At 39.5% G+C, this 18843-nt stretch overlaps 1 protein-coding gene and 1 long non-coding RNA gene across 15 annotated transcripts in view; one reads left to right on the forward strand and one right to left on the reverse strand.

Moving 5' to 3' along the window:
• The window catches only part of DST (dystonin), a 299556-nt gene that overhangs the window by 216177 nt on the left and 64536 nt on the right, over positions 1–18843 (forward strand). For 13 of the 14 annotated variants that reach the window (XM_082218107.1, XM_082218116.1, XM_082218117.1 and 10 more), the window contains 6 exons: positions 13145–13306; positions 14114–14284; positions 16734–16900; positions 17308–17467; positions 17697–18023; positions 18269–18353. In XM_082218107.1, the coding sequence (XP_082074233.1) occupies positions 13145–13306; positions 14114–14284; positions 16734–16900; positions 17308–17467; positions 17697–18023; positions 18269–18353 (1072 nt within the window). The remainder of the gene's footprint in view (positions 1–13144; positions 13307–14113; positions 14285–16733; positions 16901–17307; positions 17468–17696; positions 18024–18268; positions 18354–18843) is intronic. The other variant, XM_082218111.1, reaches the window with a different exon arrangement.
• LOC309529950 lies at positions 3553–7770 on the reverse strand. The gene is made up of 3 exons (XR_014218544.1): positions 7082–7770; positions 4567–4695; positions 3553–4137 (listed from the first exon to the last, which is right to left on the reverse strand). It is a non-coding gene; the product is annotated as an uncharacterized lncRNA (long non-coding RNA).

Below are 18843 nucleotides of genomic sequence, written 5' to 3' on the forward strand. Positions count from 1 at the left end.
AACAAGAGACAAAAAATAAAAGCTGAAAAACAAAACTATAAAACAGGAACGTAGAATGAGTTAAAATAACAGAGTAAAGACTTTCAACTTTACCAGATCATCTATAGTTGCAGATTTGCCAGGCTTGTGACAAAGGTTGTCTTGAAAATTATGGTACCGCTGTATATGTCATAAAGCAATGCCAAATCATATGAAAAATGTAAGATTTGGGCTGTTTTCTATTGAGTTGCAATTACTATTCATGCTGTCAAGATCATATATAAGACTAGTTCGTTTGACAATATATATTTACTTTGGTATCATAAAAAAATATTCAGTAACATTAATTTTGGACAACAAACAATATTTTCTTTAGTGATATTTATCATTTCTCTCAAAATTAAATTAAATTTTGCACCAACTGACATTCCCGCTATAAATGATAATATGTGCCAAGTTTATTGCAAACCCTCTAACAGTTAGGTGATACAGAATAAAATATTTTTGACATTTGCAAAGGCTTGCAACACCATCTGTGTAACATTTTTAAGTTTTCCCTAAGGAAACCAGAAACAGATTTTTAGGGTCATGATGCCCAAGTTTAATTCCAGTCCTTGGGAATAATTTGTGTGCCAATATCCAGTTCCCATATCTTTTTAAGGGGTGGCATAGATCCATAAGTTACATTGAGCAATGTAGAGTACAGTTTAGAAACTAATCCTTTCTCCGCTCTACCCATTGTGCTTAATAATTTTTCAGAAGGTGTTAAGGGTCTTAGAGCTTGTGTTTTTACATGTTCTTTTAAAAATAAAACTATGAATTTAATTAAAATAAATCCAGTTTGTGTTAAGTTAAGCCTTCTTTCTCTCTGACAGTTTTCACAATTTTTTCTTAATGTCACAAGTAAACGCTGCACTTTTTTGGTTTAGACTGCAACAAGCTTTTTCTGTGTCTGATTGTGTTTTGGGAACTTCTGACTTGGAGAACTGGTGTTTCAATACGTGTGTATGTATTAGGGTACTGTATGTTTATTTATTTATTATTTATTACATTGTATATCCCACCGTGGGACGTGGGTGGCGCTGTGGGTTAAACCTCAGCTCCTAGGACTTGCCAATCGCATGGTCGGCGGTTTCGAATCCCCGCGGTGGGGTGAGCTCCCGTCGTTCGGTCCCAGCTCCTGCCCACCTAGCAGTTCAAAAGCACCCTTAAGTGCAAGTAGATAAATAGGTACCGCTTTATAGCGGGAAGGTAAATGGCGTTTCCGTGTGCTGCTCTGGTGCCGGTTCGCCGGAGCAGCTTTGTCACGCTGGCCACGTGACCTGGAAGTGTCTGCGGACAGCGCTGGCTCCCGGCCTCTAGAGTGAGATGAGCGCACAACCCTAGAGTCTGTCAAGACTGGCCCGTACGGGCAGGGGTACCTTTACCTTTATATCCCACCTTGCCTCCAAAGAGATCAAGGCAGCATAAAGCTTCCCCCTTTTCCATTAGCCTCACAACAGTCCTGTAGGCTAGGCTGAGAATTGGTGACTAGCCCAAGGTCACCCAGTGAGCTTCATGACCAAGTGGGGATTTGAAGCTTGTTCTCCCATGGCCTAGCATGACACTCTGATTTATTTGTTTATTTATGAAAATGCTCAGCATGTTCATTCCATGTACATTTTATCTAGAACATCTTTGGATTGTATTCACGTAGTCATGCTTAGAGTAGTCCCACTGGAAACTAACAGAAGTTAAATCATTTCTAAAGCGCTGTTGATTTCAATGGATCTACTCTAAGCACGACTAAGTCTGGATCCAATTTGCTTGGCAGAATGTGTTCATCACATGCAACAATGCATTTTGGCAACAGTCGCACACAGAGCTTCACAAATCCCTGTTGTTGGACTACAAAGATTAGTCTATTTCTTTGTCTTTAGCATCCGATTCAGGTTATGTGAGGGCAACTTGAATGGGTTTAATAGCACACTTCTGAAGGTCCTTTCGGAAGGACCTCTCTTTTTCTTGAAGATATGCACCTATGTTTGCAAGAAGAAGAAATATAGAGCTTTGTATTATTTCTATGAACCATTCTATGAATGGTTACAATTGGGGGGTGGAAACCAATGGCTAAAATGTTTTGATTTGAAAGACAGTTAAATTGATCTTTTAATCTACTCCTTGACAATACCTGATGGGTATTTTTATATGTTTTATTACAAATACTGTGTATTTTAAATTTTGTTTTCCCTCTCTGATTATTTGGGGGGTGTTATTGGGTTGTTCTTATTTTGATTATGTATCTTGTGTTTTTATATTGTGGTTTTATCCTGTTAACCACCCTGAGACCTGTGGGTATAGGGCGGTATATTAATTATATTATATTATATTATATTATATTATATTATATTATATTATATTATATTATATTATATTATTCCTGATAATCTGTATGATCTATTTTTATATATTTAAATGCATTTTAAACCATGCTTCATTTACAAATAGGAATATGAAAAGTGGTTCACATTATCCACTTTATCGAGTAATAAGTCAACAGTCAACCGCAAAATTGTAGATTTTTCTCACAGTATATGCCTTTTGAGATGATGGTGTGGGCTTCTTTCAGACAGTGACGTGGTTTTCATGCCACACTAAGACAAACCATCTCTTAGTGCAAGTGTGCTGCTCCCAGAGAGGAGATAATGGTCATCTTGCTGCTCCTCAGTTGTTTTGCTGCTACACCAGACTGAGCTAAGCCATGGTTTGACTTAGCCTGTCATCTTAACTTGGGCTTGTGGCATGTCTCTCTCCAGCATAATCATGATCTGTAACCAAGGTGTTTCCTGTGGACGACCACCATTTGAGGCAGAGACCTAGCTTTTTGGTCTCCGTTCCTTGTTTTAGCAGTAGGCTACGGTGAGGGGTTGAGGGTATGTGTATTGCTATTGTCCATAACTGCACCATCTCCTTTACCAGCAAATCTCTTGATCCTGGGACAGGCTATCAGAGGGTCTGTACCTGGTGCTTGGTCAAAGAAGCAGACTGGGGATGCTGCTGGTCTATCAACTACCCTGTTTCGCAGCAGCATGTTTGATCAAGGTAGTCTCTGGACTACTTCAATATCCATTAGAGGCTTCCACTGTATTGGCTGAGCTCAAGACTTAAGGCCTTCATTACAACCATGCAGCTCTCTCAAATGGTCATTTGAGAGACACCCTTGATGTAGCCTTTGCCCCAAATGACATGAGGGATGGACTGAGGTTGGGTGTGGAAGTGCACTGCTTTGTCATGGTCCGATCATTTCCTGGTATAGTTTAGATTGGTAGCAACAATTTCCTGACTGGGAGCTGTCATTAGAAGTTTTGTGGCCAGGTACCATAAGTATGCTGGTGTCACTCAGCCATAACATCTGAATTAGGAGCAATTTTGCATGCCTTGGAACAGTGCCTGGACCCAGTTTTAGCTTATTGTTGTTTTTACTTGTTTTGAATGTTTTAAATACTTGTTTTTAGTTAAAAAAAAATACTGTTATTGTTACTGGTTTATTCTTTTTGTAAACCGCCTTGAGGTTTTATTATAATCAACGGTATATAAATGTTGTGAGATAAACAAACGGATATACATGACGTGCAAAGCAGACCACTAAGTAATAGTAAAGTAATAAAGTTCAAGTGGTAGTCCCAAGCTCATTGGAGGAAGGGAATAGCATATTGGAATTGCGACTAGTGACTCTCCTTTGAAATCATTACCAAGAACGATGGTCCATAGGCATATATTTTTACAATTAACAGTAGTCAGTCCACTTTTAACGAGTATTGCTTTTGGGTAGTTGAGAAGAAGATTGTCTGCTTGTAGTTCTTATATCTTATCTATCGGTATTTACATAAAGAAAAGAGGATTTTGTTTTGTATTCAGAAATCCTACCCAAGAACAAATCTTCCAGTGTTTCCAATCAAAGCTCCATTTTCAGTTACTTACAGTAGCTGGCATATTGTATTTCATGGTGTTTCTCTTTCATTCTCTCACTTTCATTCAGTTATATTGTAGACCTTTGTGCTTTAAAGAAAGTACGCATTGAATGAACGTGGGCAAAAGAAAAATTCAGCAGATGAACTTGCTTTACTTGGGTTACACCATGCCCATTTCCTCACAAAGAGCCAACCAGCTAAGATGATCCTGAAAAACAAAAGCCCTTGTTTAGTTTGTATTTTGCTGAACATTTTAATGAGCTACTTCATTCTAGGGTGGGGTTGTGGGGAAGCAGCGTTCAATCTCTGCCACGTAATTACAATCCTTGAAATGTCTGCAAAATATTTCAGCCATAAACCTGCCACACTCTTTATTTATTCTTTTATTTATTAAAGCACATGGAATTTATGTCAGTTTCTATCACTGAATGGCTCATTAAATCCCCTCCCCCATTTAGACCATTACTAGATGCGGAAAGGGTCGTTTCAGTATATTTCCAGTGTTCAGATATATGTCAAGAGGTGCCTTCTAATTGCGCTTCATAGGAGATCTGGGCCCGGATGAATATTCCAGTTGATGAGCTTGAACTAATATTTAAATTGGTTTAGGTCAGTGTCCTAGATGGTGGCCTCTTACCTTGTTGATCGAATCAGTGCAATGTGTTAACTCTTCCCTGAAGTATGTGGTTTCTTTTCACAGGCGCCTTCAAAAGTAAAATTATATTTTGTCGCTGCACCAACTTCAATATTTGCATCTGTTTTGCAGCTTAAATATAAAATGAAGAAAGAATAATAATTTACTATCACTACATTAAAGAAAAAACTCGACATATATTTGGGGTGGCTGTCTGCATACAGATCTTATCATTTGTCCAGAGCCCTCTGTGTATTCTAATGCTCACATGGAGCTCCTTTACAGATGGTCTTCCCCATTCATTTAAATGGAAGGAGTAGCTGCGTGTGTCAGTTCAGGTGCTGCCTTGGACATGTACAGTGCCTGTTCAACAAATCCATGCTCAGCTGACTATAAATACATTCTGGGTTGGGAGTGACAGACTTCCTTCAAAGGAGGGTCTTAAGGTTCATTGTCATTCCAGTACTGACCCATTTTGCTGCTTGAAGCAGAGCCCAGATAGTGTCTCCTGCCCCCCATCTAGGGCCACTTCTTTGAAAACACTTGCACTTTATTTGGGAATATCCTTTGTGGCACACAATAAGAGTAGTGAATATGGAGTAGTGAATATGCATGGCAATGGACTGCCAGAAACTTCACTCCTGTCTTCGACTATCCCTTCTTATAGTGCTGCCTTCCCAAGGGAGGGGAACTTTTTCTGCTGTAGTTTTTGTATATGGTTTGTTGTGACTGCAGATGGTGGTGTGAAACATTGTATTTTTAGTGGGACATGATTGTTGTTAGCAATGTGGGCATTTTTATATGTAGATATGCTGGTATATATATGGCAAATAAATTAACAATCCAACAGCTTTTAGAAATGAGCTGCTCTCCTTGCTCTGTATTATTTTTACTCTTTTTAGTGCTTTAGCTATTTATTTTATTAAAAATATAATATGCCTTCCATCTGAATAGATCCAGAAACAAATAAGTAAAACTACTCATGTTATTACCTCAATATAGTGTGGTTTTTAGGAGTACTGTATTGGGTGAGATTTTTGAAAAGTTGCAGCACTTCTTTGCATGTTGGGATTTGCAGTTGTCTGAGAGCCAGGAAGTGTAAAAAAATATCAAGCAAATCCCTTTTCATTGGATTAACAGGATTGTGAATGAAGAATGCATTCTGTAGTCATTCAGAGAGACCAATTTGCTGGCTAAATCCCTAATTATAGAATATAATGTACATGTGTTACAAATATAGAGCGAAGGATGCAATCCTATGGAGATTTTTCATGGGGCTTGCTCAGAAGTAAGATCTGGCTGTTAATTAAAATTGATTTATGGTGATGGTGGAAAGTAATTCAATTTGATTGAATTCTTATTATACAGCTGGTTAGTTTAGTTTATAATGCTACATACCATTAAAGGTGACCATCCACTATATTCAGATTCCTGTTAATCTGCATAATTTGTAAGTACTGGATTATTATTTTTGTTATGAAGCAGAATAAGTGCAGTTTGTCAGTGTTTTAGAAGGGTCCTGGGTAGTCTGGTCCATATTTGTATGGTGTCAGGTTACCCGGTTAAGCAATATGTACTAAATTTTTGACATTTTGAACTAATTAGCACCGGTTTTTCCATTCTGCTTGTGAGCCACCACCCACCCACCCTCTTTTCCTCCAGAATTAGAGAGCACAGACTCCGAGATGCAGGAGTGCTGCAGATAGGAACTTGCTCCTTTGTGCACCTCCCCCTGAAAAGGCTCAGCCGCGTTCAGAGACAAGACAAACAGTAAAAGTGAAAGATGGCTAAGTAAAGTCATGTGGGGCAGGAAGCGTAAGGGGGAAGAGCTAAGAGGTCAGGCACCTCCTAATGCTCGGTTGGAATAATACTCAGGGAACGAATGCGATAGGAGCAGATGTTGCCTAAAGAATAGCAAAGGGCGTTTCTTTTAAGCTCACTATTGGGAGGGATGCCTGTCAGACCATAAGAAACCAGGGAGAGCCGGAAAGCTTATCAGCTGCGCTGGGCAGGACATGTGAGCGTTTATTGTTGTGAGCTCTTTTTAATGCCTTCTTCGCTACAGCTGCGCTTCAAGACGGAGATGAAAACAGTGACCAGGCTCTTTTAGCCACCGTTTATGCAAAAAAAAAAAAAAAAAAAAGTCCTGCTGAATTTAAACAGAATGTGAATCTGTTGTGCCTTTGTGCCGGAGTGGAGGAAGAAATGCTCTAGTTTCCTGCTGTGTTGCCTTAAAACAGGACAACAACTTTCAAGGAATGTGTTCTGCAAGTGAAACTGGGGGAAAAGTTTCTTTTCCTACTAATTCTCTTCCGTTGCTTTTTTGTATTATTATTATTTCATTGGTCTGGCTCCTCAGAAAACTGTTGTGTTTCCCATGGAACTTCTGAACGCGCCACAGAGAAGCTTTGAGGAAGCAAGGAATAAACTGCCTTTTGAATCGAGGTTATTTATAGCTGCTGCCAAAAAAGGGGGAAAGCTTCTTCTTTTATTATTATTATTACAACTCTGGATGTACCTTTGTTTTTCCTGAAGCCCTTCTCTGTGCCTTGGTTTCCACAGTCCACAGCTCTTCTGGTTTGTTTTTCTTCAAAAGCGTCCACAACATGGCTTATTTATAAAGGAGATGGAATTCTGCAAGCCATTTAAATGGATTACAGTTAATCTGTCACCTCCTGAATATAGCGTGCTGCCTGCGATAATGCTGATTCATTTTGAAGACTTAATCTGGAGATTTAAGACACACATTTTGACCTAAAAATTGAAATGGAATGCTATGTGGGAAGTTCTGAGTCTTTTGAGCCACTTAAAGATTTTCCTGGGGTTTGGGGGTTTGTACATTTTGTTGGTGTCTTTGTGCGTTGAGTTAGTATTTTAAAATATTAAAAGGTGTGGGGTTTTTTTGTTTCCCCTCTCCCCACCCACCCCCTTAAGCTCAAGCACTTTATATTTTAGGGGTAGGGAGAGAAATGTTTTAAATCACAGCCAGGTAAACTTACACAGATGCACTGATTACGACCTTAACCGCCTCATAAATTATTTCCTGTGTTTTAGTATGTAAGCATCTTTCTGCTGAGGGCAATTTTACTGTACTTTTTAAAAACTGCTTTTCTATTACTTTATTTTAATTTTTACTTTATGTGTGTTGCATGTCTCCAATAAGATAGCCTAGCAGCAGTGCTAGATCTGTTAATTCCTGCAGAAATGGGGAAGCCGCTGAGCAGGCCAGACTGTTTACGCCAGAATCCTCCTTGTGTAGGAAAAGGTGATGAAGAAGAAGAGGATATAAATATTGAGGACTGTTATGTTCCCCAGAGGTCAATCTATGACACAGTGCGGCTGAATGAACAGATTGACTCAGGTTCTAAAGGCAGCCTCTCCTCCAGGCATTTCTCAGATCGGACTTTGCCGTATAGTCATAGAACACTGGACCTTAGTACATTGTGCTCCAATGGTGCCCTCTCCTCCTCTAGTGTCTTTGAACTCAGAGGACGGGAAGCCAATAAGCTAGATGAAAAAATGATCTTTGATGCCCTTAAGCTGAACAATGACATCATTCGAACAGCTGGCTTGCCCAAAGCAAAGTATCACACAGAAAAGAAAGAACATAGGAGATCCTGGAGGATGCTTGTCCCACCAAATTTTGCAGACTATGCAAATAAAAGTGAGTGCTCACTTGCTGGGACTGTTGATGTGTCCGACTTAGCAGCAACAGGCCAGGTCAAATGTGGGACTAGTTCTCTAACTTCCGAAGAAGATGACTCTGGTCTGTGCAGTCCTCCAGCAGAAAGAGAAGAAAAACAAGATGTGCTAGAAGGGGAACAAACTCAATTTAGGAGCATATCTTCCATAGACGATAATCAGTTTGTAGGTAAATTTGGATCATTTTCTCCTACCATTTCTAGTAGTGAACATCAAATTTCATTGCTTACCTCCAGAAGTGCTCCTACCAGTGGACACTGTCGAGTAAAATTGCAGAATGCTTCACATATAGAGCAAGAATCTTTCTGGAACTATGAGGGCAACCAAGGGGAAGGAGATGGACATTGCAGTCCACTGACATATTTGAAAGAAGACCTCTTAGCACATCCAGCATGGCTCCAGGATGGTGAGAGGGAACATGATTTCACTTTAGACAAAGAGGAAGTGAGGAACAGCGCTGAAGTTAATGAGCCATTAGACACCCAAGACAGGATGATTGAAAAGGACCTCCTGGATATTGCAACTCAGGATATAGATATTTATGATGATGATGATGCAGCTTTACATGCTAGTGATACGGACTTAGTAAAATATGTGATTTTGCATGAAACTGAGGAAAGTAATATGGCCCATACAAGTGCAATAGAATTGTCCTGTCAGGCTTTAGAGGCTAATAATACCACAAGCTGTCAAAAAGCAAATCCAATCAGCGCTGAATTCAGCTTTTGGACTACAGGCATGCAAATAGAACCTACCTTGGATACAGTGTGCAATGGCATGTTGTCTTATAAGGTAATTCCAAACTTAAATGCATTCTTTTCATGCTGCAGGGTGGGTTATTTGTTATTTGTTATTTTTTCTTCTGTAATTGCATCATGAATGCTTATGTTTAGATTTTCCTAATCTACCCAAAGAGCTCCTTTAGAATCATTTGCCCAACAAGTTATTAGAAGGCAGAAATTGGCGAGATGGTCACTTCAGTAAATTGATTAAGGGCAGTTTGTGACAGGGTTGATTGCTTCCAGCTGTTTGGTTGCATGGCTATTTATTGTCCAGATGGTGCCTGTTACCCTTTATTTGGAATGCTTCCACTGGGCATTGATGTTCAGCACCCCCTCCATCCCTCCCCTCAAATTATGTTTCAAGCAGCCAATGCCATTCAAGGGCAGATAGGCCTTCCCTATTCAGATTTAACCAGATTTCAGCTGCAGCCATATACTGTACACACTTTCATAGGAGTAAGGCCCATTAAACCCAATGGGCATGCTTCTTCTGAGCTGACAAGTATAGGATTGCACTGTTCATCATAAAGGTATACACAACGATGCTCAAATTTCTGCGGTTTCCAAAGTACACAGATTAAAGGCTTGTTGCACGTACTGAAATTATTTCCTTGCATCTTCATGCCAAAAAGTAGTCCTAAAGTTGTAGGGGATTTTTTACAAGAGATCTTGTAACATTTACTGAGCGGTGAATGAAGTAAGGAAGTAGAAAACAGCTTTGTAATAAGCATGGGGAGCTTGTGAAGTCTTTAATTTAATTTTGTTCTTTTTGTTTTTGGTCACTCTGATCTGGTTGTGTCTTGAGTTATTTTAGGACTTGTTGCTAAGCTGTTCTGGCAAACTCTAGCCTCAATTCCTACTTTTGTGAGTGGGTATGTGTATCTAAACAACAAATCAAGGGGAACAACTCGGTTTGGATTGCTATGGAATTGTCTTAAAAATATATCAACATCTGAAATAGAGGAGAGTTGGATTGAAGGACTGCGTTACTAGTTCCATGGGCCTAAACTGGAGCAGGACTTGTGTCTCTCACACAGCAACCTCAAACACAGGAAGCTTCTTTTGAAAGAGGGGAATTTCAAAAGTAGTTTATGGAACCTGGGGTGTGTACATGTGCCTGCCTGTTTGATTGCCAAAGATACTACTGAGCTAACACTTGGGTATGTGTAAATTAGCTTTTGCATCCCAGCCCTTGTTTATTTCTCTAAAGTAAAGAGAACTTGCCCATATTATATATTATTTTGTGGGAAAGGTAAGACCTGTTTGCTGTTTTCAACTACTTGGTTCCTCAGAACTCTGCTTTATATTGCCCCCCCCCCTTAACAAATCCCACAATGTCCTGCAATTAGGTAGTGCTATTGAGTACAGCAAAAACAGCATTATACGTGTGTGTGTGTGTGTGTGTGTGTGTTCCTGGTTGCTACTATGTAACACACCACTGTGTCTGAGGATTATTGCATGTAGTCTCAAATGTGTGTGAGCTGTCCATGTTCGGACTTAAGTTCCTCACTGCCTTGGCAAAACCCCCTTCTCCCGGTTATTCGTGTGGATTTAAGGCCTTGAAGAGAGATGGGTCACACACTGTCCTGTGTATCAATTGTGCTTGGTGTGTGTTGAAGTGCTGGCTGCTGTTATGACGTAAACCTAGGTGTGAAAATGTGCTGTTTGCAGACTATCCTAGAAAATCTGGGTTTCTTACACAATGTGCATAGCAAGTTTCTTTTTTCCTACTAGTGTTGTGCTTGGCCATTTTGGTGTACAATTTATGTATCCCATCTTGGGGAAGCTTCTTATCATTTTTGTTTTCAATTATGTGAGCATAAAAATTACTTAGGGCTGATATTGAGGTACATCAACTATAAACATGCTTTATTTTCAGACTGTTCTAGGAATTTGGGTGTCCTGGGCTACTTGAGTGTCTAGCTCCTAGGTTCTGAGGAATAACTTTAGCCATACTGAGGTACACTTGTAGTATCCCCATAACATTGCTTGTATTAAGGGAATGATGTTACTAGTGGCAGCTGAAATAGATATTCAGGATGTGAGCCATATTTGCTAGTAAAGCTATAATAATAAAGCTCAGTACAGTATTGCAGTACAATGGCTTCACAATATTTTGCTGACTATAGTGAAATTGCTGCCAAGGGACAGTGTCTGTAGTAGCAGTAGAAGAAGAAAAAGAAGATTTTTGGGGGGGAGGGGAGTACTTAAAAGGTAAGAAGCTTTAAGACCACAGTTTGTATAGCCTGGGTTCATAACCCACCAACAGCATTTGATGCCTGTGGAATATTTTCTGTCACTAGCCTTTGCAAGTTCTCAAATGAACATCACTTAGGTTGGTGGGTTGAGTTAACCTGCATTATGATATCATTATGTGAAGCATGCTTGAATTTCTTGCCAATGAAGACCACCTGGGAAATAAAGGGACATGGTCCCCACTGTTTTTCAGTATCTTCTAAAACAATATAACCATTACTAGTCTTATCTAGAAGGTGAATGCTGGTGTAGTTCCTTAGTCATATGATCAGCTCATTCTCCCAGGCCATTCCTGAGGTTCAGGCTCACCATGCTATAGTGGCCCCCAAATCGTTGGATAGCGCCTGCATTTCTCCACTGTGCAGCTAGGACTGGGGACAGTCCCTTCCTGCATGTGCCCAGCATCTCACTGCTCACTTGGTCTGTAGGAACCACACTGTCCAACACCAGCTCCTCCCATTAGAATTAAGAGCACTGCATCATTTTTAAATGACTATGCAAATCATTATGCACCACAGAAACATATGCTGAGCATATTCAGACAATTGATTAATTTCCTCACCAAACTTTAAGCATTTCCCTTGTCCACCGTTACTACTCATACTTTCAAACTCTACTATATAGACTCTGGGCACTGTGTATTTGGTCTTTCAGAAAGGGTTTGACAAAGTACTTCACCAAAGACTCCTTAGTAAGCTTAATCATGGAATAAAAGGAGAGGTCCTCCTACTGTTCTGCAACTAATTAAGGAACAGGAAGCAGACAGTAGGAATAAATAGGCAGTTTTCCCAATTAAGAGATTAGCATTGGGACATGGGCTTTTAAACTTGATTATAAATTATAAAAGTGAGCAATATAGTAGCTGAGGTTGCTGATGGTACCAAGTTGTTCAGGGTGGTTAAAACAAAAAGAGATTGCAAGGAGATCCAAAGTGATCTATCCAAATTGGCTGAATCATACTAGAACCCAGGACCATAGTATGAAGCTAAATGTTGGAAGATTCAGGACAGAACTTAAGAAAGAACTTCTTCATGCAGTGAATAGTTTTAACTTTGACAAAGAAGTAGTGGTGACCATTACTGTGATTGGCTTCAAAAAAGAATTAGACAAATTGATTGAAGATAGAGCTGTCAATGGCTGCTAGCTATGATGGCTATGCTCTCTCTGTTGGAAGAAGTATGCTTCTGTACGCCAGAGTCACAAGTCCTTTTTGCACTCAAGTCCTACTTTCAAGCTTCCCACAGGCATCTGGTTGGCCACTGTGAGAACAAGATGTTGGTCTAGATGGGCATTTGGCATGATCCATCAGGGCTCTTACGTTTTTATGGGCTACTTGTGTCTGCTGGCCATATGCAAAGGATAACTGTTTGCACAGAGTTGCATGGCCCCAAGAAGAATGGGCTATTGTGAACAGATATCTGAACAATTACTATCCACAATATGTCATCCTCTTCAGTTTGACATAGGTGTCCACAACGTGTACCTTTTGCTTTAAATATTGTTTGAGCATCTATATTAGGAAGATTCAGTATGGAGCACTATGTTTGTCTCTTCCTTTTAAATACAGTGTTTTGTTTTTTATGTAATAGCAGTTTCTTAACTCCTGTTTGGGTTAATGTGTATATAATTTACTCTGAGTTGTTTTGTGTTTACAACATTAAGAGCAATTTGACATGTACACTCTGCAGCTAAATACTGTCTTTCCACACTATGTTCATGACATGCTGTGTGATTTTACTACTGATACCTGCTCTGGTCATCACTTATGCTCAGCATGTTCCAGACTTAATAATCTAAATGTGCCTTTGCCTTTCTTTCTTTCTTTTCCTTTTGATCTGAAGGTATTCGAGAAGGAAAAGATTGAACCACTGCAGGTTAAGCAACAGGAGGTAAATTGGTTGGGTCAAGGCCTTATTCAGAGTGCTGCTAAAAATGCTAGTACTGATAACCTTGAGCGCGATCTTGAGGATGTTAACACAAGATGGAAAACTCTCAACAAAAAGGTACGTTAGTTGTATTTGCACTGTTGTTTACCTTTCTAGTCTGCTGTTGTTTTTGTTTTGCTCTTATTTCTGATTTTCACTACAAAGTAGTACTACACATTATTGTAGTAGACTGCATAATAAAATGCACAAAATCCCCAGTCCAGAACTCCATGTGTGCTCTGGTGCTTATGTAGAGCTCCTACAGAAGCAGACTACCCTTTGTCACATGGGTACCCTGTCATTTTAAGGTCCATGGAAAGAAACCTGTAGAAAGTCAAAAGCCTAAAGGAAATAGAGGATTGCAAAACATAATTCATGGTGCTTTCTGTGTCATGCTGATTGAAGCAAAATGCCTACTCAACTGTCTTCAGCCCTATTTAGGGAAGTTTTTAATAACTGATGCTTTAATGTATTTTTAATCTTTTGTTGGGAGCTGAGGAAACCCAGCCAGATGGGCGGGGTATAAATAAAAAATTAATATTATATTATATTAATGTCCAAATAAAGATGTGTGCATTCAAGAGGCACATGAAGTACTTAGGCTTCCCTGGGGATTATCCCTAGGCAGGTCTACCTCACACTTTGTGCACCTATGACCTGCTGGTACAAAATGTTGTATTGTTCATACCTGTATTAAGACAATTTTAAATATTTGCTGAAGTGCACAGAATGTCACTCAAGTCAGTGAAGAGCTTCATAGTTTAGGAGTTGCTAGCCTTAAATTGTTCTTATTTTCCCTAGGGGTTGTTTGATTGACTGGAAAGATGGAAAGAGGCATTGTGGGAAGAGGATAATATTTACAATGTTTTTTTGTTTGTTTGTTAGGTTGCTCAAAGAGCAGCTCAGTTGCAAGAGGCACTGCTCCACTGTGGGAGGTTTCAAGATGCTGTCGAATCTATCCTTAGCTGGCTTATTGACACAGAAGACCTTGTGGCTAATCAGAAGCCTCCATCTGCTGAGTTCAAAGTTGTGAAGGCCCAAATACAGGAACAGAAAGTGAGTGGAAGTTATTTATCTATCTTTAGATTAATTATATTTTCTCTGTCACCTGCTCAGTGGGGTATTTTAAACTGTTTTTAAAGCTGTGTTTTAATTTTGTAACCCACCCGGGGCCTTAGAATGAATAGTGGGTAATTAATAACAGTAATAACATGTGGTGGCCTGGATAACAGTGTGGCTGAGTATGTATTAGACATGCGCTATAAGAGGTGCAGTTGCAAAAGAACTTAAAAAAATACATCTCCATAGTCTCTGTGATCCCATCACTTAGGATGGTTGTCATGGATGCTCCTGTGGGGGGATGTGTTTGGCTTTTTTCAGGGGAAGGGCAAATTTTCTCAACCCAATCTGTGAAATTCTCTTTAAAGATTTGCCCTTTCCTACTTTCATTTTTGAATTCTCCACTCATTTTAACAGAGGCATCCAGACTGTAGCATATTAGTGGATCTATTAGTCCTGCCTTTTACTTGTATGGCTCAGATTCAGCGGTAGACAGCGGGTTTTCCTGGGGGAAAGTGGCTAGGCAAGCGGAAGTGTGGGATGAGCCCTAAATTGCTTTGTTCATTCAATGAGAAAAGTGACCAAGAAATATAACAAATAGTTGGTATGTAAATTTATATCCATCTCTTCTTTCACCATGGAACTCAATGGAGTTCCCAGGCAGCCTCCCATCCAGGCATTGATTGCATCCTTTGTCCGGGGAAATGTGGTTTTCTTCACTTCTTTGGGAAATGTGGGGAGCTGGTGCAGAATGGGGGGGGGGGAGCAGAGGCCATGTATAGCACAGAGTAAACAATCATTTCATTGGACCAGCTTTCTGTATATATTGCAAGGAAAACTCTGGAATATCTGTGCTGGTTCTTGGCATCATTTCATGCACGTGTACATTTCACTGGATGCACATCAAAAACAATTATTTCGAGGATCAAAAGCAATCTGATGTTTGAAAAGACATCACTGATATTGTGAAAAGGGGCAGGGGGAAGAACATTGTAGAGCTACTCCCTTAAGTTGAAATAAAGTTCAAAATTTTGTCAGGGCTTCAATCCTCCTTCATCATTTTGACAACCCTCCACCCCACCCCTTCTCAGCTAATCTCTTTTTCCCATATATGCCATTCAGTGTGGACATATACGAGTTGCCTATACATATGGGTTAGTAAGGGATGAAATCTGTGCCTGGTGTCAGCTTCTGCTCCACCCCTTACTTCCTGACTTCTGTCCTTATAGAGTTTTGTAGAGTCTGTTTTGATTTAGGGTAACATCTTGTTGTGCCTGTATCTTCAGTTAATAATGTCAAACACCCCTGCTTCAGATTGTTCAACAATTGTTTATAACACAGTTGCTGATGGATTGTTAGACCCTCATTTAAAAGGGGTGGGGAAAGAAGGTTCATATTAAATATTGAATTGGCAGTTGTGGAGTAAATACAGCACATCAAACTCTGTAACCAGATCCATAATTACTTTCCTGTTCAAAATAAATGTATGAGCAAGGAAAGAGCAGGTCACAGCATGCACAGCATCAGAGAGAAGTTGTGCTCTCTGAGCAGTCTTAACAAAAGGCAGTAGGAGAGAGGAGGGGGGATTTTTGGCTGAAACATAGAAGGCAACCCTCAGGGAAGAGCACTGCATGAAGCTTAGTGAATCAAGTCCTCAGGTTGTCTGGCCAAAGTGAGTATCCAAAGTTGCAGCTGCTCGCAACATAAGAATCTCCGAAATGATCATATGTTTGTACTGAAAATTTGGGACACAATCCAGAGAAAGTTATAACATGTTTGATTCCCCATTAAAATAATTTGGTCTTAGGAACATCATTAAGCCCTGAATTGTGTTCATCTTATTGAATGCGGCCACAAGTGTTTTGAAAGGTGAGCACTATATAAACAAACAGATATTTCTCTGGATTGCAGTGGATAGTTGCAAACATCAACAGTGTATGAAAAGATGGGGAGGGTTCTTATGTGAAGCGGAAAATTTCCTATCTTTTCTTTTTCCAAAATGGAAAAGCTTCCCCAAAAGTTCCCAGCACTGTCATGTGTTATAAAATGTCCCAATGTGATTCCCCCCTCTTCCTGCACATGTCAACATCATACCTCATATAAGGCATATATATCTGTAGCCCTTCCAGAGGCTTCCAGGATAGCATTGAAAAGAAATCTGAATGAAAACATTTGGAAGGATGCTAGACCTTTACAACCGATGCTAAGATTGGCACAGTTTGCTCGCTCTCATAATGAAATTACTTATTTATGCAATTTATGGCACTTGCATTGTAAGACTGCTGGCACCCTCACAATTTCCTGCCATCTCAGAAAATTGTTCCCTTAAGCCTGCCTCTTTTTGCCAGTAAACAAGACCTTGAAGAATCTGCCTCTTAATCTTTTTACAGCCTTGTAGTGAACAGTCATTTCCTGGCAATTTGATTTTTGATTATTTTGTCTCCAGCTTCTCCAGAGATTGCTGGATGACCGCAGACCCACTGTTGAACTAATCAAGCGTGAAGGGGAGAAAATTGCAGAGTCAGCAGAGCCCGCTGATAAAGAGAAGATCTTGAAACAGCTGAGCCTCCTGGATAGCAGATGGGATGCACTGCTTGATAAAGCAGAAACAAGGTACCTGAAATGTTTGCATTCACTTAGGGGTACAGTAGGGTGTACTCCTTGATACAGCATTAGAAACTAATTTGAAACTATAGCAACATTTTCATCCAGTTAACTGTAAGATTCGCATTTGAAGCTAAATGAGAAAATGGCTCTGAGTATATTACAAGTTTTAGAAATTTCAGTGAAATAATATGGGGAAATCAGTATCACATAATCACCCGTTCTTGTAGTAAAGTGGATGTCTCCCATAATCTTCCAATTATGGGAACTACTTTTAGGTGTAGTTCAGAGATTTTCGAAGTAATACAGTGAACATAATTAAACCGAAGTAGTTCTTTCCAAGCGCTGATTTTAACTTTTTAGTATTTCATACATCCCTCATCCCGCAAAATGTGCTTTGTTTTCACATATTGTAGGAATCATCAGTTGGAAGGTATCTCAGCTGTAGCACAGCAATTCCATGAAACTTTAGAACCACTGGTTGAGTGGCTAACCATCACTGAAAAGAGGCTTTCAAATTCAGAACCCATTGGAACACAGGCTTCCAAACTACAACAGCAGATTTCTCAACATAAAGTAAGATCTTAATGTGCCTTTCATTGCGGCAATTATTTTATGATTTATAAATCAAAAGTGGAGTATTCCGCCCAACACATTTTTTTATTACTTTGTTTATATTCTTCTTTTACCATCAAAGTTATATTCTTTTGGTTGTTCTTGAGTTGTTTTCATATTTGGTTTTATGGTTTCTTTTGTTTGCTTCTTTTTCTTTTCTTTTTCTTACTACTTTGAAAACTTCATTTAGGCCTTTGAGGAAGACATCGCCACGCGCAACAAAAATTTGGAGCAAGCTATTAATATTGGTCAGGCTTTAAAGGCACTGAGCTCCAAGGAAGACAAGGAAATGGTGCAGGAGAAACTAGATTCTTCAGAAGCCCAATACACTGAGATTCGAGAGAAAAGTGGCAGTAGGGCTCAGCTTCTACAGCAAGCCTATTGCAATGCTCAGATTTTTGGAGAGGATGAAGTTGAATTGATGAATTGGCTGAATGAAGTACATGAGAAACTGAGCAAACTGGCAGTCCAAGACTACAATACTGACTTGCTTGTGAAACAACAAACTGAAATGCTGGTATTTCCATTTATTTTCTGTTGATTTTATTTTACCATTTTAAGCACTATTTCATATTACTTCTCATTTTTTTATTGTTATAGTCGTTTAATTCTGTATCCTGATCATTTATTTTTAAGCCTTTATCCTCCCCGCACCCTGCTCCAATTCTCACTCTGAGAGAATAAGTGGGTGCTTATAGACTTTCAGCTTTATAGATTGTAAATGATGACTTCTCTGATGTAAAAGCTTCTGAAATTTTCTAGGCTCTCCAAGAAGAGATTCTGCTCAGAAAGCAAAATGTTGATCAGGCTATACAAAATGGTTTGGAGCTTCTCAAACAAACAACAGGTGAGAAAGCCATGAGGAAATTAATGATTTATGACAACAAAGACAAGTAAAGTAGAAACTTTTGGGGGCTCATTGACTCCTACTGGAACCTTTTTAAAGCTCATTTAAAAAAACCTTTTTTGTTCATAAGTAATGGGATAAGTTTAAAATTATGGGTGCAGTGTCTAATAAAGTTTCACAGTGTAATACTATACCTGTCCGCTCAGAGGTAAGCATGACTGAGCTCAGCAGGGCTTACTCCCAGGTATGTGAAAAGAAAGCAGTAATGAGAGTTGGTGTAGCATAGTGGTTGAGAGCATGAGCTGGGAGTCCTCAGTTCAAATTTAGCCACAGCCATGAACTTCCTAGGTGACATTAGGCAAACCATTAACTCAGTCTCAGCCTTCCTGCTGTAATATTCTACTGGTCTACTGTGCAGAGCTATTGGGAAAATTTAGAGCTGATAGGAAATTTCTCAGAAGAGAATTTCTTAACAGATGTTTGAACAGTT

This window comes from Podarcis vaucheri, assembly GCF_965113315.1.
Source record: "Podarcis vaucheri genome assembly, chromosome: 3".
NCBI lineage: Eukaryota > Metazoa > Chordata > Lepidosauria > Squamata > Lacertidae > Podarcis > Podarcis vaucheri.